The sequence below is a fragment of the Brienomyrus brachyistius genome, chromosome 1 (assembly GCF_023856365.1).
Source record: "Brienomyrus brachyistius isolate T26 chromosome 1, BBRACH_0.4, whole genome shotgun sequence".
Classification (NCBI taxonomy): Eukaryota; Metazoa; Chordata; class Actinopteri; order Osteoglossiformes; family Mormyridae; genus Brienomyrus; species Brienomyrus brachyistius.
In genome coordinates this window covers 21,144,224-21,171,089 of record NC_064533.1, presented here as the reverse complement: position 1 = coordinate 21,171,089, position 26,866 = coordinate 21,144,224, and the positions used below count along the sequence as shown (strand labels likewise).

The 26,866-nt window shown below is 41.6% G+C and overlaps 1 protein-coding gene across 3 annotated transcripts; it reads right to left on the bottom strand.

The window, feature by feature from the left end:
- Positions 1 to 355: 355 nt before the first annotated feature.
- LOC125738398 (desmoplakin-like) lies at positions 356 to 25,123 on the bottom strand. Of its 3 annotated transcripts, none has more exons than XM_049007301.1 (24): positions 24,743 to 25,123; positions 23,416 to 23,509; positions 21,143 to 21,276; positions 20,606 to 20,744; positions 19,488 to 19,613; positions 18,081 to 18,140; positions 17,822 to 17,989; positions 16,594 to 16,698; positions 16,378 to 16,473; positions 16,125 to 16,250; positions 15,792 to 15,944; positions 15,549 to 15,703; positions 14,840 to 14,966; positions 14,412 to 14,598; positions 13,444 to 13,712; positions 12,149 to 12,327; positions 11,752 to 11,890; positions 9,872 to 10,065; positions 7,968 to 8,130; positions 7,169 to 7,252; positions 6,929 to 7,036; positions 6,330 to 6,428; positions 4,304 to 6,124; positions 356 to 3,894 (listed from the first exon to the last, which is right to left on the bottom strand). In XM_049007301.1, exons 1-24 carry the CDS (start codon positions 24,910 to 24,912, stop codon positions 757 to 759), a joined length of 8,034 nt encoding a protein of 2,677 aa, XP_048863258.1. In that variant the 5' UTR covers positions 24,913 to 25,123; the 3' UTR covers positions 356 to 756. The 3 variants fall into 3 exon arrangements, with proteins under 3 accessions (XP_048863258.1, XP_048863259.1, XP_048863265.1); XM_049007302.1 differs by having other exon boundaries at positions 5,627 to 6,124; XM_049007308.1 differs by having other exon boundaries at positions 5,966 to 6,124.
- Positions 25,124 to 26,866: the final 1,743 nt, after the last annotated feature.

Genomic DNA, 26,866 nt, shown 5'->3' with positions numbered 1-26,866 from the left:
AATTCCGGTTTCACTCTTGCCAGGTAGTTTACTCAATAGATTTATAGCCACTGTAAGACCAACTTTTATTTATTGCAGTGGGTAATACTAAATATTTTGGTTTTGTGAATTTGTCAGGCCAGTTAGATGACCGTTCATTTGGAGATTTATATTTTTCTCTCAAGACCTGGAAATACTTCAGCAATTATGGTTTTAAATATATAATTAGGCTTGACACGTGAGAGGAGGCAGTAAACACTCGCAATAAGCCTCCCACCCATACTTTTTTTCAGGGGCATTATCAAATTTGGAGTGGCATCAGATTTGTCTTGTGTCTAGACAAAAAAAAACAGATGAAAGACAACAAACACAATACTCAAATGACAGAAGCACTGTACTTTTAATGTAAATAATAAATGATACATGTAGTGCATAAAAATGTCAAATTTCTCCAATGTAAGCAAAAGAAGCTGCAAATATGCGATACAATTCCCTTAATTACCCTCTTCCTTTATCAGGGACAAAGCATTTAAAGATAAACGCAATATGAAGTATTTTACTGTACCAAGCATAAGCATCTGAAGTACTTTAAGAAGAGAAGTAAAGATTATTTTTTTTCTCAGTAGTAGTAAATATTTCTTGTCTGAACTAACACCCTTTTCCATATCTCCCACTGCCCTACTTAGTGTGTCAGTGTTATTTTTCTAAAATAAAAAAAAAATCAGTATGCTGTATTACTTGTGTTAATCTGAAATTTATATTGCATGCAATAAGATATTAAGAATGAGTGTTGGAGCTGTAGGTATAACTGTATCTGAACATTGAGCTGTGGTCCACACTGCCCCTACCGGAACCATCCCAGGAATCTGAATGGGAGCCACTTTGTGATACAGGGGCAGAGGACACATTGTAGGAGCTGCTGATCCCTTTGCTGGACATGGACGAAGCCTGGAGCATCATCACTCCGCTGTTCTCCTCCACGAGACTGTTGTCCAAGGCTTCTTTGTAGGAAATCTTCAGCTTAGTCTTAAGGCATGTCAGGCTCTTTGCGTGCTGCTTGATGTCTTGAAGCCTCTGTGCTCCTCTTGCATCCACCCAGCCTTTCTGGATGGCATCTTCCAGACTTATCCTCTGACTGAGCTGAGGGTCGACCAATCCACCAGTGACATACTGGTACTCAATGAACCTCTGCCCTGCATCATAGGGCAGCCATTTCTCCTTCATTGCCTCTGCTACTGACATCATTCTTTGGGTCTTCACATCCTCAAACCCAGCATATGCTTTTTGAGCTGGCTTCAACCTAGCAGCCATATCTTCATCGATAAAGCCTTGGTAGACAGCATCTTGCAGTAAAAGCCTTCTCCCAGTTGTGGGATTGATAATGCCTCCGGTACAGGCTTGAGCCTCCAGCAGACGTTGAGCAGTGATCGAGTCAATTATTCCACGTCGCTGTGCTTCACTGATGCTCAGCTTTTCAAGTGTTGCAGAATCGAATATGGCTCCGATAGGAGATTGCTCAGTCATACCATCAGCTGACTTAGAAAGTGTCATAGAGAGACTGGAAACATGTTTAGATGTAGTTGATGATATTGATGTAATCTGTGATTGGGTACTCTTTGTAATACCTCCTGGAACACTACTAATGGAATCTGAAAACAACCCAGCACCAGCCTTTCTAGTTAACTTGTCAGCAAACTCTTTGAGAGTCAGTTTCCCGGCCCGATATTTGTCTACAGTTGCCTGGTCAAGGATTCCCTTGCTAAGACAATCCTGAATGTCATACCGCACACCTGTTTTCTTGTCAGTGATAATGAGTCGAGTAGAACCATCAGGTCCTGAGAAGGTTGTCTCCTCCCACTCACATTCCTGGCTCGACAACTCAAGATAGGTTTCATAGTCGATAAACTGCTTTTCAAAAGCTTCGCGCACAGTCATTTCAATCTTTGTGTCAGGGTCTACAATCACTACCCGGCGCTTGCGAAGTTGTTGAGTACCCTTCTGTTCCTTCAGCGGAAGCAAAAGAAGCCCTGTTTTTGTGTCAGGGATGCACCTCTGCTTTAGCTGCCGGTAGGTCAGATTTTCTTCAGTGTTTGGATCAAAGAAGCCCTTTGTCTCATCACTTTCTCTAGAAAGGATATCATTCATCTCTCTGTCCAAATATCCCTGCCTGTACGCAACATCCACATCAATGCGATGACTATAGGTAGGATCTATTATGCCACCACTTGCAATCTGAGCTTCCAACAACCTGATTCCATGACCTTTCTGTATCAGGCCCTTCTCAATAGCTTGGAACAGGGAGATTGTTTCATCTGTGCGAGGATTTTTGTATCCTGTGACAGCTCTCTCTGCAGAAAGGAGGTTGTCCTTGAACTCTATGCCAACCAGACCTTTTTGCAATGCCTCCTCTACTGTCAGGTACAGATTATTAACAGGATCAATCAAAAAGCCAGAGGCAGCCTGAGCCTCCAGAAGTTCCAAAGTGGTGCCAGGCTTGAGGAGACCTTCTTTCATGGCCTGATAGAATGACAAGGGTCTTTGTTTGGCATTGTCATAAGTCCCTGCAATGCAGCTGGAGCCACGCAGGTATGACCTGAGTCTGTGCATGATATCCTCCTTTGTTATTTTACCTTGCTTCAGTCCATCCACATCAGAAGCTGTAAGCAAGTTAGCATTAACAAGCTGAAGAACTGGAACCTGTTTCCGTAGACCTGGCACTTCTATGGGTTTATCTATATCGCTAAGGAGGAGGAGGCCAGTGCCAAAGTCAGGTTTACTTTTCATCTTTAGATCAATGTAGCACCGTTTCTGCTGGTTAGCCGGATCAATGTAGCATTCTGGCCTCATATTCAAAGCCCTGTAAAGATCATCATCTATTAGGCCACGGTCCAGAGCGACATCCTTTGGTAAAAACACGCTCAGGACCGGGTCTAGGATGCCACCAACAGCTTCTTGTGCTTGCAAAAGACGGAGTGTAGATTCTTTGTCAATTAGTCCCTTCCTCATAGCTTGTCCCACAGACAGCAGCTTGCCAGTAAGAGGGTCCTTGAAACCAGTGCTGGCAGCTTCAGCTGTAATCAGTTTGTCCCTGTCTTGTGCATCCACAAGGCCCTTAGCATAAGCCATATCAACTGTCATCTTCTCATTTTGTTTAGGATCAATGATGTAGCCCGTGGCAGCTTGAGCTTCAAGGAGCATGGTAGCACTTTGTGGTGTAAGAAGATTTTTATTCTTAGCCTCTGTGATTGACATTTTGCCTTCAGGACCTCCAGTGATCCCTGCAATGATCCCGGTGCCTTTCAAGTTGACCTGGATATCAACAGCCACATCTTGGACGGTCTTCTTGCCGTTGATCAGCTGGTTAAGTGTGGCATTGTCGATTACTCTACAGTCGCAGAGTTGGGGTGCTGTAACGTTTTTACGAACGCCATCAAAAACGAGCATGGAGGGGTCTACAGTCTTCTCTTGCTTAAGCCTCCAAAGTTCTTTTTCCAGGGTTTCCTTTGTTACTGTCAGGCCGGTGACTTCTTTCTCTGTGGAACTTAGTCTGAGTTTGTACCTTTCATCTAGAGCCTTTAGTTCAGACATAAGCCTTTCAATCTCAATCTTCAGGGAGTTCCTCTCTCTTTCAATGCTATCTTTCTCAGAATTACACTTTCTGACTTGATCATCCTTCAGCTCATACTGCGTCTTCCAGTAATTAAAGTCTTTGCTGATCCGAGATTTCTCATCAAGGAGACGTTGCTTCTCTCTCTGTTCAGATTCTAGTGTGGTTTTCATGCGGTTCATTTCATCGTCGTATCTCTGCACTTTGCTTTTATCCTGTTCCAGCATTTTTATATTGGCAACCAGGTTTTCTTTTTCTCTTAGCAAGTCATTGTACTGAGTCTGGGAGTCATGCAAAACACGGGATTTCTGAAAACAAAAAGAAAATATTAATTACTAATATTCTTAAAATGTATTAACTATATAGTTCCCATCTAAAACTTAAAGAAATGACATTTTAGGCAATGTAATGCTTACATCCATTAAAACCATTATTACAATTAGCAATTGGTTATTGTATAATGAAAATGTTTTTAAAAAAAAAAAACAAGCTGCATGGAACACAGCACACAAAACACCCAATATTAGAAAGCAGACCAAATAGCATGAAACTTTAAAACTGAATTCAGCTCTTGTAATGAATGTTTCATCTTAATGTTCGTAATGAATGCCCGAACATATTTTGTGTCACATGTCTGGATTTTCCATGGAAAAGCCAATTTGAAAATCCAGACATACTAATTTGAAATAATCCACTTTTTTATTATTATTAATATACCTCGATGGCTTGTTTTTGGACCTTTTCCATTTCCATTTTCAACATTGTCTTTTCCTTAGTTAAGTCGTCAATAAGGTTCTTAAGCTCCACAATGCTTTTGCTACTTGATTGAAGCTGGACCTGTAGAGATGCTATACGGGCAAGAACCTCTTCGCTGCTTTCTTTTTTCATCAGTTCATCTCTCTCCATCTTCAGGTTCCTCAGCTCCTCTTCTAGCCTCAAACGCTCTTTTGTTAGATTTTGAGTAAGAGTCTGCAGCTTCTCAATCTCGGTAGTATTGTCGTTCAGCACCTTGCTCTTCTCCTCGATGGTCCTGTATAGCGTTTCATTACGGAGGTTTGCCTCCTTGACTCGGGCTTGTTCCTGCCGGAGCTGTTGTTGAAGAGCCTTCAACTCAGCAGACAGACTGTCAGTGTTCTCCCTGGTAGACTTCTGGTCCCTCATGCTCTGGTCCAGGGTATCTTGAAGTCTCCGTAGTTCCTGGTCCTTTCTTCTGTCTGCATTGGTGGTTTCCTCCTGTTGCCGCTTAAGTACAGTAATGGTGCTTGTGTATTCCCTGCAGGTCTGTGTCAATCTGTCCAACTCTGCCTCCAGCCTCTTCCTCCCAGTAGCCTCATCCTGTGTCTCCTTCCTCTGCTTTTCAAGTTCATTCTCTAATCGATCTACTACCTGCTTAAAATCATTGATTCTGGACTGTAGTTCAACTGAGTGCAGCTCCAACTTGCCCTTTTCACCTGTCAGCCTTTCCTGTTCACGTGTGACCAGGGTGAGATCTTGTTCTGTTGATTTCAACTTGTTGATGAGGTCAGCAGAGGCAGCAAGTTTTGCCTGAAGTTCAGTCAGAGCTTGGTTCAGCCTGGCATTTTCTGCATCCATGGATCTTTTCTTCCTTAATTCATCCTCAGCATTCTGTGTCAGCAATGTTACCTGCCTGTTTTTGTCCTGGAGTGTCGTGGTGGTTTCTGCCATCGATTTTTTGTACCTGGCATCATCTTCATTTCTCTGTTGGATAATGGTCTGTATCTGCATCTCCAGCTCCTTTCTTCTCCTACACTCCTCTGTCCAGGAAGACTTTTGCTGATGTGCCTCTTCCTCTGCCTTTTTTCTCAACTCATCTGTCTCACTTATCAGGACTTTCAGTCTCCTGTTCTCTTCTTGCAAAATGCCCCTCTCACTTTCAAGTCTTTCATGCTGCATGCGGAGCCCTGTGAAATCTTCATTCTTTGTCTTCTCAAGACTTTGGAGGTTAACCTTAGTGACCTGGATTTGAGATTCATAGGATGTCTTTATATTATTTATGTCCTGTTTATGCTGGTCTCTTACCTTTGAGAGCTCAGACTGAAACTCTCGCTGCCTTGCCATCTCATCCTCCAGCTGCCTATTCAATCTCTCAATCTCCCTTTCTTTGTCCTTGATAGTCTTCTCAATGTCAATCTTCATCCAGTTGACTTCTTCCAACTCTTTCTGTCTCTTACGGACTATTTGCTCATACTCCTCCTGCTGTTTAGAATATGTCTCCTCAGCCAACATTCTCTTCCTCTTCTCTTCCTCAATCTGGGACTTCAGCTGGATCACCTGCTCATTCAAATCTTTCACCTGATTGAAAGAGGTGCTGAGGTCCTCTTTGGTGGCACTTTTCTCCAGATCCTGAGATTTTTTTACCTTCTCCAAAATAATCAACTGCTCCTTGGACTGGGTAAGCTCCCACTCAGATCTAGCTAGAGCATCTTCAAGAGACTTGTTCTTGCGATTTCGATCCTCGATGTCCCCTTTCAGACGTTTCAACTCTTCATCTAAAAGGTCGATGCGGGTGTTTCTCATCTGTATTAAAAAAGAAAATCGGTTATTCATTCATACATACATGGGCCGGCCCACAAATAACCACACATATGTTCCCCAAATAATGTGTAACACATTAATTCAGGCCTGCCTTCTGATGCTTGTAATCTACTATCTGCTTCGCTTGTAATGTTTCTTATGAAAGAGTCTACTCAATAAGCAGAATGTAAAATAAACAAAAATGTACCTTCAATTCTTCCATGTTCTTTAGCATCTCTCCCAAGAACTTGTAGTAGTCACTTGAACGAGTGAGAAGCTCAATGTATCGTGACTGCAGGTTTCCCATCTGGGAAGGGGGGGGTGTAGTTTTTTGGGAAAGAACAGGAAATCCACTTAAACAGTTTTATAATAACAACCGGTTCTAATACTGTACACATCTACAAAAAAACAATGCTTATTCCGTTTCTCTGGCATTTGATTTCCTGGTGAATAGATCATAACTGCTAAGCATCTGATTTGTTGCCATTTTTCAGGAATTTAGACTCTTTTTTTTCCATAATACATTCTGTGTAAAACCATAAGCTCCAATATACACAAGATAAATGCTTCTCATTTTTACCAAAAGATTTGCAGCACTAGAAGCAAAAAGGTGGTGTGTGGCTCAGCAGGTTAGGCTGCTGTGCCTGAAATTCGAAGGTTACTGGTTCAAATCCTGCAGTCGGCAGGGTGACTTTACAGTCAGGTCCCCATTAAGCAAGGCCCCTAAACCAGAGACTGTATAACCCAGCTTTCTCAAAACATGTGTCACTTTGAATCAAGCAAATGCTGATCAAAGCAGTAACTGACCTCTACAGAGATGCCCGTGGCAGGGGACTGGAGCAGAGTTTGCCGAACAGGGATGTTCAGCAGGGTTTCCAGACCTGCTCCATATGCGGCCAGCTGTCGCTCATAATCCTGCAAAAAGCACCCCCTACTGGTCAGTGGTGGATTCTGCGCACCTCCCTCAATCAAACTACAAGTTATTAAAGAAAGCATTTTAGTTTTGGAGCAGCTGTGTTACTCTATAATGGATGGGACGACCCCTACCTTAATGGAAACAACACAAGTGTCTGCATCTCGTTGGACGTCTTCTACGGTTGTTCGCTTCCCTTTAATCTCTGAGTTCAGTGCCTGTAAAAGGCACAGATGGAGAAAATTGAGCTAATTAGAATACTGGATTAAGAACTGCAAAACTGGTTTTAATGAACCGCACTGCTGGGAGATGCCATCTTTATTTATCTTTGCTCTGTATTTTATTTCACGTCTGCCATTTTTGTTTTGTTTTGTTTGCTTTTCTCCGTATGGACAGAGTGGAGGCTCTGAGGCTAGACGTCCATGCCAGCAGTTGGAAGATTCAGTTTCAACTCCTGTGACTGTTAGGAGTGATTCTACTTCATTGGGCCCTTGAGGAAGGAGCTTAACCTGCAACTGCCTTGTCCTGGGTATGATATTAATCTAAATCCAGCCCTGCAAACAGGTCCTCCAACTTGCATGGAGATTTGGGGGTTGGTGACAGGATTGGTACTCTAGCCCACGGAAAAAAACTTCACATTGTTCCATTCAAACTAGTGTGGTGCTGAGGTATCAATCAACCGCTGCACTCAGGTCCTCATTCCTCAGCTGATATGTCATGTGGTGGGTGTGGCAACACGCTGTATCAGCACATGCTCCTTACCTCTCTCTCTCTCTGTCTCATTCTGAATCACATTCCCACTGGACTCCTTAACTTTTGCCTTCCTACATTATACTTCCACTGCAAATATGTCAGAGATCATGATAACAGCATGCAGGGAGTATGTCACAAACCAATGGGCATGGTTTTCCACCAGGAACCAGAGTGCAGTACCTTCTGCTGGTTCAGGTTCTCCATTAAGACCCTGACGTCATCGATTTTGGCAGCCTGCAGCTTGTCCTGTCGTTTCCCTGTCTCATCGATCCACTGGTCAAGGGTGGAGCTGGTTTGAATGTAGCGTCGGAGGAGCTGAAGGTACTTCTCCAGGTCCTGTGACCTGAGGTAGCAATAAAGGGTACAACTCAGTTAGAGGATGTGGCCTGATCTATTCTGACTGGAGGGTCACCCAGCATCTTTGTATATCAGAAAATCTCTTGTATACCTAATGAATCCTAACTGAACATTAAGATGAAACAGTAAACGCAAACCGAACATCACTAATCATTCAAATACTAAATGTTTGAATAAGACAACTGGGAAACGATAGGAGTTTTCAAGCCAAACTTCAGTTTCAGTTTAATTTATTTATAGAGTACATTTCAGACAACAGCAGTTGAACAAAGTGCTAAACAAAATGAAAATACCCTAAAACCCACATACTATACAAACAACAAAGACAAAGGAAGCTCCTATGCTGAGTTAAAAGCCAAACAATAAAAGTGTGTTTTCAAACGGACTTGGGGACATATCAACTGTTGGAGACAGATGAATATGCAGAGGAAGTGTATTCCATAGTTTCTGAGCTGAAACCGCAAACGCCCGGTCTCTCCTATGTTTTAGTCTGGATTTCAGGACCACAAGGAGAGACTGATCTGCTGATCTAAGTGCCCTAGATGGAACATTTGGATCTGACAGATTGGTGCCAGACCATTTAATTCTTTATATACAAATAGTAGAATCTTAAAATCAGTCCTGAAGTGCACTGGGGGCCAGTGAAGAGAGGCGAGTGTGGGAGTGATGTGGTGCTGCTTACGAGCTCCTGTTAAAAGCCGAGCTGCCACATTTTGAACTAGTTGTAGGCGTGAGAGGGAGGCTTGGCTAACACCAGCATACAGGGAGTTGCAGTAGTGAAGCTAGGATGAGATAAATGCATATATTACCCTTTCAAAATCCCCAAAAGATAAAAAGGGCTTGACTTTAGATAAAAGCCTCAAATGCAAGAAACTAGTTTTTAGAATCAAAATTATGGGTTTAATCAATTTAAAATCGCTGTCCATTAAGTTTTTAACAGTTGGCCTAATGAACAGTTTTTCTTCCAAAACCTGGTCCCTGTTCCAAGAGCTGGGACCTTTAAGATAAATTTGCATGGGAGACAGAAAAAGCTCACAGGTTAGACTTCACACACACACAAAATTACACCACTACCCCAAAACAATGGAGAATGAACAGGTTGTTTTGCTAGTTATTGGGGGCAGCAATCACAATCAAAACAAAACACTGCCTTTTATTTTTATTCATATGACCTGTAACATGTTTATATTTCAATATTAAATCTGGCCAGCAGATCAATCTTTCAGTTTCACTAAATAAATAAATGATGTAACATTTCACAGATAAGCACTAGCAAGTTTCATCGCCAGCAATATAAGACAAAAGTAGATTGTCCAGTGAAGCTTTTTAAATTGAAAGCACCTCATTAGACTAGGACAGTGGTTCTCAAAATGTTTTACACTGCTTACCACCTCAGAAAATATTAGGTTCTCCATATACTGCTATTATGACTAACATCATAAAAGTAGATACCGCCACATACCACCAGTGGTACACAAACCATAGTTTGAGAGCCACTGCACAAGAAAATAATTTCCTCCCTTAATCCTGCAAAGTGCATCACCTTCAACATTCTGATAGTAGCTGGAGGCAGAACTTCAGAGACACTAAGTCAAGCTGACTAAACCCTGGGGACCATGTTTCCTTTTCTCAAATCCCAGCACACATTCACCCAGTGAGAAGAAAACTATTTTAACAAACTGTGGCACACATGAGCAACAGAATGAGGTGATTGGGAAACGCCTTGCCTGTTATCAATCTGGGCCATGATCCGACGCCAGCGGTCATTCATCTGTCCCACCCGCTCAGAATACTTGGACAGATCCACGTCACACTTGTGAAATGACTGGCTGATCTGGCTGTTGCAGCGAACCACATTGTTCAGCTTGGTCTCTGTCGCATTCAGCACATCTCGCTTCTGCTCCAGCTCCATCCTCATTTGCTGCAAATTGCAACAGTGAACAACACACATGCACACAGTCCTATCTGTTCCTATATCCTAAGTGGGAGTTGTCCTGTTGTACCATCAAGGTTCCTGACCTAAACTCCTCCATAAAGATAAATGGGCATAAAAATATTTTTTTTTAAGTGACAATGTGGACTAAGCAATATTTTCACATGTTTAAATTTTAAAAATACCATCTGTCCACCTTCCAGCTCCTTTTTCATGGGCTGGGTAAATCCTGGGAATTAAAGAAGAAATCTCTGTGTACCACTAAAGGGAGCTCACATACTACCAGTGGTACGTGTACCTAGAGCTGGATGGTATATCATAATATTATAATATTATACCGCGCATTATCACCAGCACTTCACATGACGGGCTAAACATCTGGCCGGACACCAGCTTTTTTTGGTATGTGGACAATTTCCCCATGAGGATCAATAAAGTACCTGTTCTATTTTATTCATCCATCCATTTTCCAAACCGCTTATCCTACAGGTTGCGGGCGGTCTGGAGCCTATCCTTGAAGCAATGGGCACGAGGCAGGGAACAACCCAGGATGAGAGGCCAGCCCATCGCAGGGCACACGCACACACCATTCACATACGCATGCACCTCTACGGGCAATTTAGCAACTCCAATTAGCCTCAGCATGTTTTTGGATCGTGGGGGGAAACCGGAGTACCCGGAGGAAACCCCACGACGACATGGGGAGAACATGCAAACTGCGCACACATGTATAGTAACCCAGGCGGAGACTCGAACCCGGGTCCCAGAGGTGTGAGGCAACAGTGCTAACCACTGCACCACCATGCCGCCCCCAACTTACTACTAAAAAAGTAAAATTTATTCAAAAGTAAATCAAATATTCTCTCACGTAAATAAAAATAAAATAAATATCCATTAAGGTGCACATTCTGTACTGTATTCATATTAGCAGCTTTCAGCTTCACATTAGAACTGTGCAACACAAATATGGTCTCAAAATAATAAACAAATCATAACAAAATATCCAATATGGTGCAGCATGTAAAAACAGCCGTGCTGTACTGGTATTCACATGAACACCTTCCAGCTCCACATCAGGACACACGCACGTGTAGCGGCGTGGAATCATCCCCCCCTTTCCGAACGTTACAAAGATATATCGAGTTTATACAGATTACTGACTTTTAGGTGTCACAAAATGCATCTCATTAATATTCTAGCAGTACTAATATGCTTAACAATTTGTGGGGATAAATAACCGTTCTGTATAGTACCGAAAAGCTGGCGTCCGGCCGAATGTATCACCTGTCATCTGAAGCCCTGGTGATTATTGCGCATGCAGCATATAATATTGATATGATATTGCCCATCTCTATGTGTACCATAGTTTGTGACCCGCTATCATAGCAGATAATTACAATAACATACCCATTTGACATTAAATTAACCTGTAAAGTCTTCACAAGCATATGAATTTTCTTCACAAGCAGAAGAATATGTAATTGCTGGCCAGAATACTCTGGCTTATTTCTACCCTCTCCTTTAATAGAACATCTAATCTGTTATGCAGCTCAGTTGGTAAATAGCCTAGAGTCAAAATAAAACATGAGCGACTGAAAAACTGGGGCATGATGACCAGGTCATGCTGGAAATCCATAGTTAACTCTAGGACTGCAAGAGAACCTTCAGTCATACCTTCAGGACACCTAGGTAGTCCTCCACTTGCCGGGGGTCCTGGGAAGTGGTGTCCTTCTCTGTGAGCCGTGCCTCATGCACCTTGATTATGTCCTCTGCCTGCAGCATGCTCTGGAATAGTGTCTGGAGTGCCTTCAGTCTGAGGTTCGAAAGGAAAAAAATAGCAGACATATGGATAATAAGAGATGTACTTGCAAGCAAAGATGCTGAATTCAACTAAGCTGTTGAATCTATAACACATTACAGATGGGAACCAGGGTTGTTTCTGGGGAACCACTTAAAAGTTACTTTGGAGACCCCCTGGCCCACAAAGTGGCTAATAGTGGGCTCCCAATCTCAGGGGGGCCACAAAAATGTGTGTGCAACCTATCCATGAAAGAAAAGCTAATGACCTTACCTGTCCAAGTAGGCAGTGGAGAAGCCTTCCAGGGAGCCTAGTTTCTGGTTGATGGCAGTCAGCTCTGTCTCGAGGAACTTGGCCTTATCTGCATCTGTCATGCCCTCTAGCTGCTTCAGGGTCTTCTCCTTCAGCCTGAGATATTCATCTCTGATAGTGCCAACGTCACGGTACAGGGTCTAGAAAAGTCAGCGAAAAATTCAGTATGACTTCTAAACATGTGCTTTTTGAAAACTACCAATCAATTATGTCCAACATTTAAATACAGAGATATCTCCATATACCACTAGAAGGAGCTCACGTATCATAGGACGCTTTTCAACTGCACCAGGTACCTTACTTTCCGTACTTCAAAAAAGTACGGTACGTCTTGTGCTAGTTTTCCACTGCCGTAAAAACTAGAATTGGAGCTGAATGATATCACGACATAAGGCAGAGTATTTTATACTGAATTTGACATATGGCTATAGTATACTGCACTGAGTTATTGTGATATTAATTCCAACATCGCATGTTATGCATATGCAGTTCTCATATTGCAAGGACTGTAATGGGCAGAGATTAGGCTTTTTCATTCTGTAACAGCAGGGGAGATTTGAGTTTTGCTAAAACACTCATACTCTGTCATAGGAAACAAAGCATTGCAATTTTGATGATTGTTTCTTTTCATGATCATATATTATGTGTTACCACCAATGCTTTTGCATTATCTCTGCAAGCGCTCTGCGAGCCAATCATAATAATCATTTTCATCCTTGCTATTTAACTTATTCCTGGACAGGTCTGTGAGAAATGTATTTATTGTGAATTCCGTATTTACAGTATAAATATCCCAATATTTATTGCAACATAATAAGATTACAATATTTGAAACATTTTCCAATATTATGCAGCCCTAGTAAATTATAGCAAATACTTTGTTTTATTTCTTCATGCCATCCACATCTCATTGAATCTGTTTATTCCAACCAGATTCCAATTATAGCTTAGGTGTCTTCATTTATCCATGGATTCATTATTATTATTTATTTTGCATAGTTTTGTTTATTGTTTTTTGAGACCGTAACTACGTTTTTTCAGGATGGTGGATGTATTTTGTGTTTTTGCAGGTTTTTTGAAGCAAAATACCAATAAAATATCCCAGCTGCTTTGGCACTTTTGGTACCGGTACGTGATGGAAAATCAATGGAAAAGAGAAAGCACTACATTTTTAGTACCAAAAGTACGGTACCTGGTACAATGGAAAAACACCCAGAGTTAGCTGTTCGTTTCAGAGTCAGCCTGCCCACACCTACCTCCAGCTGGACAATGCGCTGGGAACACTCCTGAACGCTGTTTTCCCTCAGGGGCACGTGGAGATATTGCGTGAGGCCCATCTCAGAGGCCTCCAGCCTCAGCCGCAGGTTGTGCAGCTCCGTCAGAATTGTCATGTCCCGCGACATGACAGTCCCTGCAGGCCTTGCCGCCGCCTCCAACTTAACTTCTTTAACCATCTTAACCTCCATGACTTCATTAACCTCCTTAACTTCCGGAACCTCCTTAACCTCCTTAACCTCCTTACCCTCTGTAAACAAGAAAAGGGGTCAGAAACTGTCACTAGTCTCCTAAGGCAACACAACGATTGAAATTACTAGTTTAAAAAAAACATAATTAAAAAAATTCTTCAGCAAAACAGGCTCAAAACTTCTCTATAGAGGTGTGGTAAAGGGGGGTGGGGGGTTAGGTTAGGACTGCTGAGTGACAGGGGCCCTAAAAAATTGGAACATGATTAAATTGGTCTGGGTTGGGGTTCCAAAATCCCTAGCAGTGCCCCTGCTTCTATAAAAGAATAACTACACTAGTACACGTTCAGTCACTGACAACAGCTCCCACAATAGCTCATTCATTGCTATAGATATACATACATGCAGAACTGTGCGAACAGTTGGTGAGGAGATATAATGAATGTATCTTGAGATTTAAAAAGGAATGTAAATTGCTAAATTTTTTAATATTACCACTTCAGAGATGTCGTTCGAATTGCTAACGGTAAAAACACCTTCAGTTGCACTGGATCACATGATTTCTTTCCACCCAGAACCATGGAGATTTAGGTCATAACCCTAACCACTGAATCATTGTGCCCCCAAGTTATATCATAACTATCAAATCTGAAGATCACTTACATCTTCAGTAAGGAGACACGTGTAAGATTCTGTACAGAATACCCTTGAGTCCACCAGGGGGAGCCCTATAACCACATTACAATAGGACACAGGCTTACCGTATCCGGGCAGCTGCACAACCAATTTGTTGTAATGTGCTTGGGCACCAGTGTACTGAGTGTCCATGTTCCTCTTGTCTTCTTCGCCAAACATCTCGGAGCCCAGGTAGTTGCGCTGGAACTCCTGGTAGTTCGTCTCCAGGCTTCTTATGAGGCCACGGTACTCCTCTGGACGCATTCGTCGGAACTGCAGGGACGGCAGAGCGGCATGGTGACCAATGTTCCCTGTGGGATTTGTCTGCCAGTCTGCACCTTTGCTGCCGTTACGTGACACTCAGGTCAACGGGAAATGTAACTAGCTCTAATCATCAAGCTGTCATAGAGATGTATGCATGAGATTATTTGGGCACCCAAAATTCCCGCTAGACTTCCTCTTTGTAGAAGCAGACAGGAAGTTGTGCAGCTCGGCTGTTCCTGGCAAGACGTACCATGCTGATGGTCAGTGAGTTGATGCGGCCAATGTCTTTGAGACACAACTGCCAGGACATGAGGCTCTTAATGTTGATGAATAGCTGGTTAAACAGGGCCAGGATGGCTTCATAGTACTGCTCGTTCCTATGGTGGGCAAAACAAGTCTCCATTTTAGCTCGGGGGTGTGGTCCTCCCTGCTGCTACCCAACCCCTCCCCCACCAGACAGATAGCTTTGGAGAAATCGGTCAGCATAACTACTAATGCTTCCAACTGGGAGAATTACAGTCATTCCACAACATTGTAATTGTTGAAATCTTTTCATAGTGTTAATCATTTCAGTTTTAATGCACCATATATGGAATAAATGATTTTGAAAATGAGAATTTTTTTAGGGATATTAAAATATTAAAAACATGCAATTATTTTATCATATTTTGAAATAGTTTTTATAATCTCCATTATGCTATATTTTTCGCAAACACATTATTATGTAAGAGGTTTCTTATTAGTACAACTATCTGCCCTTAAAGTTTAGTTTTTTTCACTCTTTTTTAGTACATTCAGAATATCATTTCTCAACCCCACCCAATTATTTGCTGACCCCCCAGGAGCTCACAACCTAGTTTGAAAACCACTGCCTTGTGAGCCCTTTACTAACAGGACACATAGGCTTGGGTTTTGCCTATAACAGCTAAAACAGAGATGGGTGATCCACATTGTCTTACTTGTTGGCCAGAGCAATGCTGAGTGGGTTGGGGGGAGGCACAAGAAGGCAGACAGATGGGACCAACATGTCCAGACCCCCTGGACCTGTCACCTGCCATTTGCTGCGCTGGCTGTTGTCCTTCAGGATTCCCTCATCACCGTTAAGGATCACCTTCTGCAGAGCAGAGTGACGACCAGCTGAGTGATGGTGTGTGTGCATCTGTGAGGCTGTGCACAAACGTGTACAAGCATGCTTCACTGACCTGGTCCTGTTTGAAGTCACACAAGGCCTTCACAATCACCGGGCCGCTGGCCTTCTCCTCTGGATTACGTGGCTTCAACCTCACAATGTTTTTGGACTTGCTCATCAAGAGCTGTACCTGTCTCTTGTTCTCTGTCAGCCTCTCCTTTTCCCTCTGAAGACCAGAGCAGTAATATTCAATGACCAGACTAAGTGAGGCCCTTTGAAGAGCAACCCTTTATACCCTTAGTCGACCAAAAACCCCAATCAATTAAGTTTGGGTTCCTAGGGGGGGTCAAATAAAACGTCTTGTGATCATTTGCATTATGATTTTAATGGGGGCAACATTCTCTACCTCCAGGTTCTTCAACAGTTCCTGAAGGGTCTCCAGGGGTGTGCCCCTGTTGCATGCGAACCTCTTACGCATTGTATCATGCTGGTTCTGCAGCTTGCTGTAGGTCTCATTGGCGTCTTTGAAGAACTTTGGAGGAGAAACAAAGTTAATCCTTTGTAGTTACTTCAGTTTATGATACAAAATGATTGCTGGCCAATGTTCCACTAATATGCAAGGTCAGCAGCTGAATGGGGGGCAGGGTGACGGGGGTTACCTGGCTATAAGCTGCATTCTCCTTAAGGTGTACGTTGATGCACTTGGTGATCTGAAGGAGCCAGCTCCACTGGGTTTGCAGGGTGTCCATATAAGCCTAAAAATATAAGTAGATGTATAGCCCAACACACCATCGGTTAAACAAATGGGGGTAGAATTCAGGCATAACAAAGTAAAACAAAACCACAAAACCAAACCTTCTCCTGTTCAGGTTTACCTCGATTTTTTCAGAGGCTGGGTGACCACTCTGGAGGAGACCATCCACCTTCTGCTTGAGTTTGTTCAGATCCCTCTCCTTCTCTTCCAAGACACACATGAGTTTCTAAACGAGCATAAGCAAATACATGATTTAGAAACACAACCAACACAGTATGTCAAGACAGCTTGAGGCTTAAACGTGATATGATACAGTTTCATCGTAAGTGGAGTACACTTTCAAGAACAGGCAAGTTTGCGATGTTTGAAAATCCATGACAAAATAAATTAAGTAAAATGAAGATAAGACAATCAGTTTAAGTGTTTGGAAACATCTACAAATGACGTTGACTTTCAAGGATTAGAGAAGAGACAAAAATTATAAGGTCTCCCCTGCTTTACGAACATTCACTTTAGGCTTACGTGAGCATCTGTTTTTTGCTAAGTGAATGAAATCCAAGTAGGATTTTCACTTTTACGAAAAACGAAGAAAAGTGAAAATAGTGTTTGGTGTAGGGCTGGGCAGTATATGAAGTTTTTATATGTTGATATATTTTCAAAAGAAGATATAGGATAATGCAATATTCATTATATTGATATACTTCTATTCTAAATCACTGATTCATATAAGGAATCCTATATGGCAAGATCTTATAATATAGCAAACAGGCTATATTAGCGTACATTATCATCAAACTAGCGTCTGTACCTACAGGTCATTATGCTACACTGTGTTTTAAGCAGTTAGATAATCAAGCATAATGTGCAGCATGGGAATTTTTTTTTGTTTATTGAGCTGATGGACAAAATAAAGCATAAGAAACTGCTGTAATGTTTATGGGTGCTGTAAAAAAATTACACAATCTGTACCGCCTACCCGATCCATTTCTTCCGGGTTCGGTTCATGTGTAACGTACATGCGCACATGTGTATGTCGGTCACATCAGTGATGTCATGTATGTGTTCCATACTCTGGCATGGTTAGCGATTACACTACATCTGTACTGTGCCCGATTCCGACTAATCGTGCTCCTGTCCACCTCTCCAAGCAAGCCAGGGCACGATTAAGTGTACCGCATCTGGACACGGCCCGGAGCGATCACACTAGTGAAATAGACAGGACCTTGGGGGTCAAACGCGCTCGAGCATGATACAGATCGGCTAGTGAGTACATCTTAACCCCCAATCACTGACCCTGACCCTGTTTTCTCATAAAAGGGTCTCCTAAGTACTAATGAAAAGCTACTTACTGAGTAGTTCTCCTGTCTATTAGGGATGTAGGTATCTATGTTCTTGTCTCCCCAGTCGGACACCAATTCCTCTTCTTCGCGCTCGTTCACCCACATGATCTCCCTGGAAATCTCCTCGATGATCGCCTGAAGTTCCCTTAGCTGGTTGGTGCGGTTACAGGACATCCTCTGAATGAAATAGTGTACAGGAGGAGGTTGGTGAGGTAGGCAGGCATGTGCTTGCATCAGTGTTTTTTAAAACAAAGATGCACAGTCTCACCTGCAAGCTCTCCCACTCCTGCTCCAGCATATTCAGGTTGGCTTTGTCTCTCTTTTGCAACTGAAACGAGAAGGAAATTAGGGTTTGACCATATCAATTCATACTGCCAATCAAAAGTTTCTGAACAGTATTTCTGTGAGTGTATGATTCAGCCTATTTTTATTACATAAATGATGTTTGTCACTTATTGCACTTTTAGTGACATTAGACTGATCTTTAACAAGATTTTGTATTGGCAGAAAGGGGCCAAAAAACGTGACTCATTTTTAATCAAACAAAATATTGCTATAGTATGTTATTAATATTATTAATCTAACAAAATAATATTTCCATTTTCAATTTTCATCCATCCACCTATGTTTCAACCACGTACAAGATGGCAAGGTTTATAATGATTTATTACTTTTAAAAGTTCTTTTAAACATAAGACCTGCTAGGCCTATTATTCATTAAATGGATTATTTATTAGTACTTGTACAAAGTTGATGATGTCCGGCAGTTTGGTATGTGATGAAAGTTGTGCTGTATGAGTTGAGAATAATGAGACACTGGGGTTGTCAAAAATCAATTCTCATATACTAATCAATATTTAAAATTTTAGATATTCATTTTCACCATTATTGATACCCACAGTGCAGTTTTCACCTCATTTGCCACACTTCACATAGCACCACTACAGCGCAGGCGTGAAGGCACGCGTGCACGCACACACTCGCGTAGCCCCCCCCCTCCTCTCAACAGCCGCTGAACGCATGCGCGCTGGTTAACGCACACATACCGAGTTGGCCGAACATGGCATATGCAAGCTGCCTTAGTAAAAAAACAAAAAAACGCAAAAGTGCCATTTGGAAGTATTTTGCAGATCAGCGCGGAAAGACTAAGGATGTCGATAAGCCTCTGTGCAAACAGTGCTACAAAGTTGTGGCGATGAAGTCAAGCAGCACGTCAAACGTGGTGAAGCCTCTTAAAAACTAAGATCCTGGTCTTAGTTCCAGCAATACTGAACTGTTAAACACATCAAATATGTTAACTTCACACCATAACATTAGCCGTTTATCTATAAGCAGTTAGCCAAGAAACACATTAGCCATATGTTATCATTAAGGTAGCGGATAGGCGCAATGGCTAATGGTAAAATAATATAGTTAATGTGGGAACAATGCAAAAACGTAAAACAAAAATGTCTCCTGAAAAATCCTGTACAATGTGGTAAACGCCCAGTCATATTTAAAAAAAATACCGTTGTATACCGTGAAACCGATATAAATATAAATATAAATTTTTGGTCATACTGTCCAGCTCTGCTATGAATTATGGCTCCACTTATGCCCCCCACTTTAAATCACCCTTGATTATGGGGGATGGCAAATGTTGGCTCTGCATGACAGGTGGTGCCATAGTCTTTACCAGCTCCTCTCTTGCACGCTCCATCTCAGGGCTTCTCTGAATGGAGCTGTGGAACTTGTTCTGGTTGAAGATCTGCTGCTCAATGGCACTGGGGTCATCTCCCCAGGAGGAGGTCTCAACCAGCCGCTGCATGTTGGGGGGAGGGGAGTAGGGAGGTCAAGTTTGTGCACAACACTCATAAAGCTTCTGTTTGCATACCGTATATGGTTGTGATTAATTAAAAACCCTGCTGGGATCGACATTTTGACAGCATAAGTGTCAGACAGGGGGATGGGACAACTGCTACTGCACTGCAAACAGGTTTGGCAGGCGATTCTTTTTTTCCATCAACAACTTCACAGGGCTTTTTCTTGCCTTGAGGCATCGGATTTGTGGAACCCTAATGTGCAAAAGGTTATCACTAAATAAAATCATCCGACACATTAAAACTTCCATTAAGACTCCCTGCCATTCAAATGCATATCACCAGGTGGCAACAGAGTTACAGAAAATCATTCTAGGGTACTCTGTAACTTATCAGCTTTGGGATATTCCAGGAATCTGCAGCAGAAGTGTTTTTTAAGCTCTTAGATAAATGGAGTGAGTTAAAGTGTCATGCTGGTAAGCTTATTTTAGACCACTACAGACGCTCCTCTACTTACGAACGAGATACGTTTCGAACGGCCGAAATGTTCGTAAGTCGTCATTCAACATCATTTTAAGGGTATACGCAAGGAAATGCAGACAGGAAATGGGAGCCCAATGAACACAATTTGGATTTACAGTCCTCTTCGTTCGTATGTCTGAAAGTTCAGAAGTTGAAAGTTCATAAGTAGAGAAGCGTCTGTACTCCTCTTCTTTAGGAATTAAAAACGGGTTTGCTTTAAGTAACAATGGTAAGAACCATATTCATTCTCATATTTACCTAATAACACATGAAATATCTAATTCTTCCCAGCTGGTGTCTCTTGGGAATGTTTATCAGAACAAAAGTGTGGAAAATCGGATAAACCTGAGAAAAAACTGATGTTTAAGCAGTGAGACACGCCCCCTCCCCTACCCTGGGATATTTTGTATATAATACACAGATCTAGTCTCAGCGGCACAGTATACTTTTGTTTAATAGCTGCTGAATGTACCTTCTGTTGCCCAATCCAGGCCATGGCCTCCTGGAAATTACGGCTTGGATCCTCCCGGGTCACAAGGCTCTTCCTGCGTTGGAGTGTCCCACCGATAGCATAGTGGATCCTCTGCATCATTTCTTGGTACTGGTCCAGGCTGTGGGTGGGAAGAACCACCAGTCAACCATTTTATCCAGTGAAAATTTCGCACGGTTACTACAAAATTGGACCAGGTTTGCACCCATCTCTGCTGTACCCAGATTGATTAAAATATGATATTTAACATGATATATAGAACATAATTAAGATTAAATAAGTTTTTTCATGTCAGTGCAGAAAATAAATTATAAAAATCAATTCAGATATAAAATCTGAGTAAAAAATATTTTAGTGGGGTAACGTATATAGTTCACCTTCTGCAATGACTTTTTAATCCAAGACGCTGTTATAAATGAAATTAATTATGAAGCTTTGACCCTTGTTGTGTGCAGGCACTGTGTACCAGCATCCATGTGACAGCAGCATCCTCACCCCACGAAAAGCACATGGTCTCACCTCTGAAAGATGACGTCGTTGGGCTGTCCCAGGTTCTGCAGCTCCACGGCGCATAAGTGCATCTCCTGCATCAGGTTGTTGGCCATGCCTATGCATTTCTCAATCTCCATTTTGGATCTGCCTGAGCCGCCACCCTGGAGGAAGGGAGAGATGGGGGGGGAGGGGAGGTTAATCCACGGTAAATGTTACAATCTACCCCAGATGGGCAAAATCACAGAAAGTAATTAACCTTATTGTCTACATAACAACCAGTTCAGTACCCCCTAAGAAAAATCATTAGACTATTGCACTGCACACATTATCTGTAGTATTCACTATTTTACATACATAATTAATTACATTGTTTTGATGTTGACTGACTTACATGACACCCCAAAACAAATACCTTATATATATATATATATATATATATATATATATATATAAAAGTACTTGCCAATAAATAAATGATTTTGATCCTGTTTGATTCCTATTATATATTTCCTCCACACATATACACTATATCGGCATGAACTGGTACACTGCCCAACACTAATTCATGGTCAACTGTAAGTGTTATTATTGCAAAGTTAAGGCACTTAGGAGCAACAGAAGCTCAGGCACTTTAAAGAAGCAGATTGTGGTCGCAGCGTGCTGAGGCACATAGTGCATAAATGACACCAACGCTGTTAACTCAATATCTGCAGAATTCTTCTGGCATTGACCCTAGTACAAAAAATTGTGTGCCGGGAGCTTCATGAAATGGGCTTCCATGGCCAAGCAGCTACATGCAAGCTTCACATCACCAAGCACAATATCAAGCATCGATGGAAAGGTGTAAAGCACACTGCCACTGAACTCTGGGGCAGTAGAAATGTATTCTGAGAAATGACAAGTCATGCTTCTCTGTCTGGCAGTCTGATGAATAAGTCTGGGTTTGGCAGATGTCAGGAGAACATTACCTGCCTGACTGCATTGTGCCAGCTGTACAGTTTGGTGGAGGAGGGATAATGGTATGGGGTTGTTTTTCAGGGGTTGGTCTAGGCCCCTTAGTTGCAGTGAAGGGAACTCTTTATGCTTCAGCATACAAAGACATTTTGGACAATTCTATGCTTCCAACTTTGTGGAAATAGTTTGGGGAAGGAAGGGCCTTTTCTGTTCCAGTATGACTGCGCCCCAGTGCACAAAGCAAAGTCAATAAACACATGGTTTGGTGAGTTTAGTGTGGAAGAACTTGACTGGCCTACACTGAGCCCTGACCTCAACCTCAACAAGCGCCTTTGGGATGAACTAGAATGGAGATTGTGAGCCAGGCCTTCACGTCCAAAATTAGTGCCTGACCTTACAAATGATATTTTGGATGAATGGGCAAAAATGACAACAGATACACTCCAAAATCTTGTGGAAAACTTTCCCAGAACAGTGGCAGCTGTTATAGCTACAAAGGGGGAACCGACTCCATATTTATGCCTATGGATTTAGAATGGGATGTCGCAAAAGTCCCTGTAGGTGTCCAAATACCTTTGTCCATATACAGTCGAACCTCGTTACGACGTACAAGACGGGATATCAAAAACATGTACGTTATAAGCATAGAACGTTGTAACCACTTAGTGCAAGATGAATGAAAGAACTCACGAAATATCCATGTAAATAATAAAACTTTAATAGAACAGACGCTTAAATTGACTACAAAACAAACAAACACATTACTTGTTTAATAATTCAACAAAGCTCATTTGGACCCTTGAAATTTTCCTTAAATTACTCACGATTACTTAGTGCCGGCCGGTGATAAACGGCAACGAAAATACACAACGGCTGGTCAAAATGGATTTTTAAAATAAACATTCGCATCCAAATTGGTGCATTGTCGGGCGAAGATCAGGTAGATAGAGGTAGATGTAGCGACACAAGTTGTGGTGGGCGGGGAGAGCGCTTTACGTTGTAACGATGGTTAGTTTTCATATTTTCTCTAGAAATTTGGATGTTGTATCGAAGTTTACGCTGTAAGGGTGTACGCTGTAAACAATGGCTGCTATTGGAATAATACATAGGCTAAAAACGGGAATTAGAAACCTGTACGTTGTAAAGGTGAAAACGTTGTATCAAGGGTACGTAGTAACGAGGTTCGACTGTAGTGTATGTCATGATCATTTCAACTCATTCTATAAAATGGGTGTGGCCTATCCACATCTCCATCCCATACTGCAGGTCACATTACTTTACAACAGAACCAATAGCACATCCATGCACCATAATGCAACACTCAGGTGCAGCTCGTCGGGACTTACAGACTGCAGAAGGTAGTCTGCTTTCTGCAGGTACTCCTGACACTGCGCTTGAAGACTGCTGGCTCTCTGGTGAAGGATGTTCACCTGAGAAGGACTGTAGGTTCAAAAGTTTTGTGTTGAGTCATGCGTCATTTCATTCACGACATGCATCGCTTTCATTTTCACATTGATAGAGGTTTCTCAGCATTCAGCCTGAGATATGAATGTCAAACAAAAATAAAGCCAGTGTGATTTTAGGGGTTGTGCTGTGACACAGTTCAGTTGTTTTTATACGTTTTTAACTATTTTCATGTTACTTTCTCCAAATGCCCCCAATATCCAAAACCAGGCCTAAACCCAAAATCTCAGCATAGGCCGTTTTGCAAAGGAGTGGTTAGTCATGTGATTTGATTTTCTGTTTTGTTTCATATCATTTAGTAAACAGTATTTCTGTACTTCCAAATAAACAACATTTTAAAAAATACGTTTCTTATTAAGCTGCTACATCCTCGAAGAAGCTGGAATGTGGCCAGTTGTTAAAATGGCATGTGCAAGAGGGTTGCCCATCTGAATACTTTAAAATATATTATTTACTTTACTTTTAGTTCAAATATAAAAAAAATAATTGTGTATATTTATTTTTCTTTTCAAAAGAAAACGGGAAATGTTACTGACATGCGTATTCAGTAGATGTCAGTATTACTAATTACGACTGACCAATAAAAAATACATTTGCATTTACTAAATAAATTTTATTGTAATATTGCAGACAATTGGGCCTATTACGCATAGATGGAGAGATTTTGGTAGTTTTGTGACTGCGAGAGTAAGGGTGATTCACGATTTGTTATACAAATATTTAAGGTCACCAAAAGCGAGAGGACAAGTACTGTGCATATTAAAAACGAACAGCAGCATTCAAAGAAAATCATGCCGATAAATTCAAATGCATGCTATATGTACAGGGTGGGCAGCATTGGTCAGCTGGCTGGGGTGAGATTTTCAGTTCGATACAAACCCGCACACACATGGACAGATTATTATTTTGAAAATAGTATGTAGGATTTGGTACCCTAACGCTTTTCATGTAACTAATTTTAGGTTTATAATGGAATAATATAGTTCTGCCATAAGATTTATTGCGCGAGCGGGAGAATCTGAAAGTGTGAGTGTCACGACAGATGCCTGAGAGTTGACAACCCCGAGTTCTTCAACTGACCTTTAGCTTTGATTAACATAGCATTTTAAAGATCATCAGTGATTACTTTTGAGTATTAACATCACTGCGGCATAGAAATATTTTAAGCATAACTTGTTAAATAATAAGAACACTGTTTTTCATACTCACCCTCCCGACACAGTCTTAGTTATTGTCCTATATGTGCCATAGTTCTCCATTAAGTCCGCGCCATATCCATTACCCGCGGCCGTCTCCCCGCGCCCGAAAACGAAGCTGGAGATGTCACCGCTTCTTTTCTCCAAGGTATGGAGTTTACTTTGTGAATCGTAGTAGCTCATTTTTATTCCAACAAATGAGTCGGGGGGAAAAAAGAAAAGTAAGCGAAAGGAAAACAAATCAAACCAGGACTGCGGCGCTATAAAGTAAACTACTCATCCGACTGTGAATGTCTCCGTCGCAGCGCACGGAGGATTGAGTTATCGACACGGAAGGCGAAGCGTAACCACACCTACGGCTGCATCTCCAGCTATAACTTGTTCCCTTTTTACCTTCAGGTCCACACCTAAATACGTCGTAGGGCGTTATCACATTAGGGGGTGGGATGTGTGTGCGTGTGTCAGTTCTCACGGTCAAATGGGCTGCTCTTCGAATACATTTTTCATGAGTTTTGTTATTTTGGGTGGTAGCCTGACATAGCAAGCCATGTCATGACACTGAAAACAAGTCATTGCAGCACTGGTGATGGTGTCAGAAAAATTGTAATTCACCATGCCTTTATTTCGGGTTTGCCAATTTATCTATTTGTTAGTAAAGGTGAATTGTTCCATTAAAAAACGCTACAAAGAAGTTGTTGGTCATTATTATGCCTCAATATAGCTCATGGTATTCTAAAAAATTATTTTTAAAATGTCATTATTACTATATATCGACAAGGCACAAATAAATACGTTAGTACACGTTCCAGCGTTTGATCCGAGCAATTCTTCACAAACTAATTTATTACCATTGGCTGTCTCGGCGTTTTATATCTAAGAAGAGAATTATGGTCTTTGAAAAGAAACGGCATCCTTTGTCATGTGTCTGTTGCTTCGCTATGGCCTGAATCATTTGATCGTTTGGGCCGTTTGAAAATTCATAGATTAGGCTGGCTTGTTATAACCTTGGACACAGTCCGCTTCTTTCTCTAAAGGTGTGGCCGACCAGTGTTAATTTTGACAGCGTATTTTGATTTAGTTTTAATCTTTTGATGAAAATGCAATTTAGCTTTACTCATATGTTAGTCATCTGTGCTATTTTTTAGTTTTAGTGAACGAAAATTACAATATATAGTTGACTAAATTTGCACTACATGCAGTCAATGAAACTAACAGGTTTAGTCATAGTCTAATACATTATTTTCATTTCTTTGAAAATTGCAGTGGGCTAAGCCTGCGTGCCTGTGATCAGAAGCTCGCTGATTCGAACCCTGCTTCCGCAAGTGTGCGGGTCCTTGAGCAAGGCCCTTAACCCCCAGGGCGCCGCCTACAGGTGGCCTGCAAAGAGGGGGAGGCCTAAAGATAATTCCCCCCACGAGGATTAATAAAGTATCAATTATTGTGTTATTATTCATTTCACACACGCAAGCACATATTATTCTAGCTCTATCAACTTTTGATTCCTGAAGAAAAGAAATATAAAGCTGTTATTGAGGTATCCCATAGGTTTGAACATGTGGTCTTTATTGGGACATGATTAAATTGATGTAAGCCTAAATTGTAATATGAAACACTGCATTAATTCAATAATGGGTTTATATAAAATTTATTTATCGGGAAATAAATGATACATCTCCATTCATATTAGGCGTATAGGAAAAAAACAGCGCAGTTAGTAATTCCTGCTCTAGAGTTATAATTCGTGCGCTCGAGTTAATAATTCATACTCTCAAGTTAGATTGGTGTTTAATTCGAGCGCTTCAATTACTGACTCAGCAGCACGAAACAATAACTCGAGCGCACAAACTAGTATCTGGAGAGCACGAATTACTACGAGATAATATTTTTTCTACCATGACACCTAAGGAGCTCCGCGGTGGTAATTCTGGTGCTCGAATTACTAACTCGAGAGCACGAATTTCTGACTGGAGCGAACGAATTAGTAACTGGAGACCATGAACTACTACTTCCGATTGGATCATTTTCATATTTGTGTTTTTCTGACCCTTTCGTTTCCGTTTTTATTTGCTGAAGTGTTAGTACATTTCATCATAGCTGTTGGCATATTTTTTTCATTATCGTCTCATGTTCGACAATT

Bases quoted from the DNA above. Each gene is read 5' to 3' on its own strand.
- LOC125738398 (XM_049007301.1), bottom strand. From the start codon at position 24,912: ATGAGCTACTACGATTCACAAAGTAAACTCCATACCTTGGAGAAAAGA. The intron at 16,251-16,377 runs GTAACCCCCGTC...TCTCCTCCAAAG, and splicing joins AGAATGCAGCTTATAGCCAG to TTCTTCAAAGACGCCAATGA. The intron at 15,704-15,791 runs GTCAGTGAAGCA...TCTGCTCTGCAG, and splicing joins GTGACTTCAAACAGGACCAG to AAGGTGATCCTTAACGGTGA.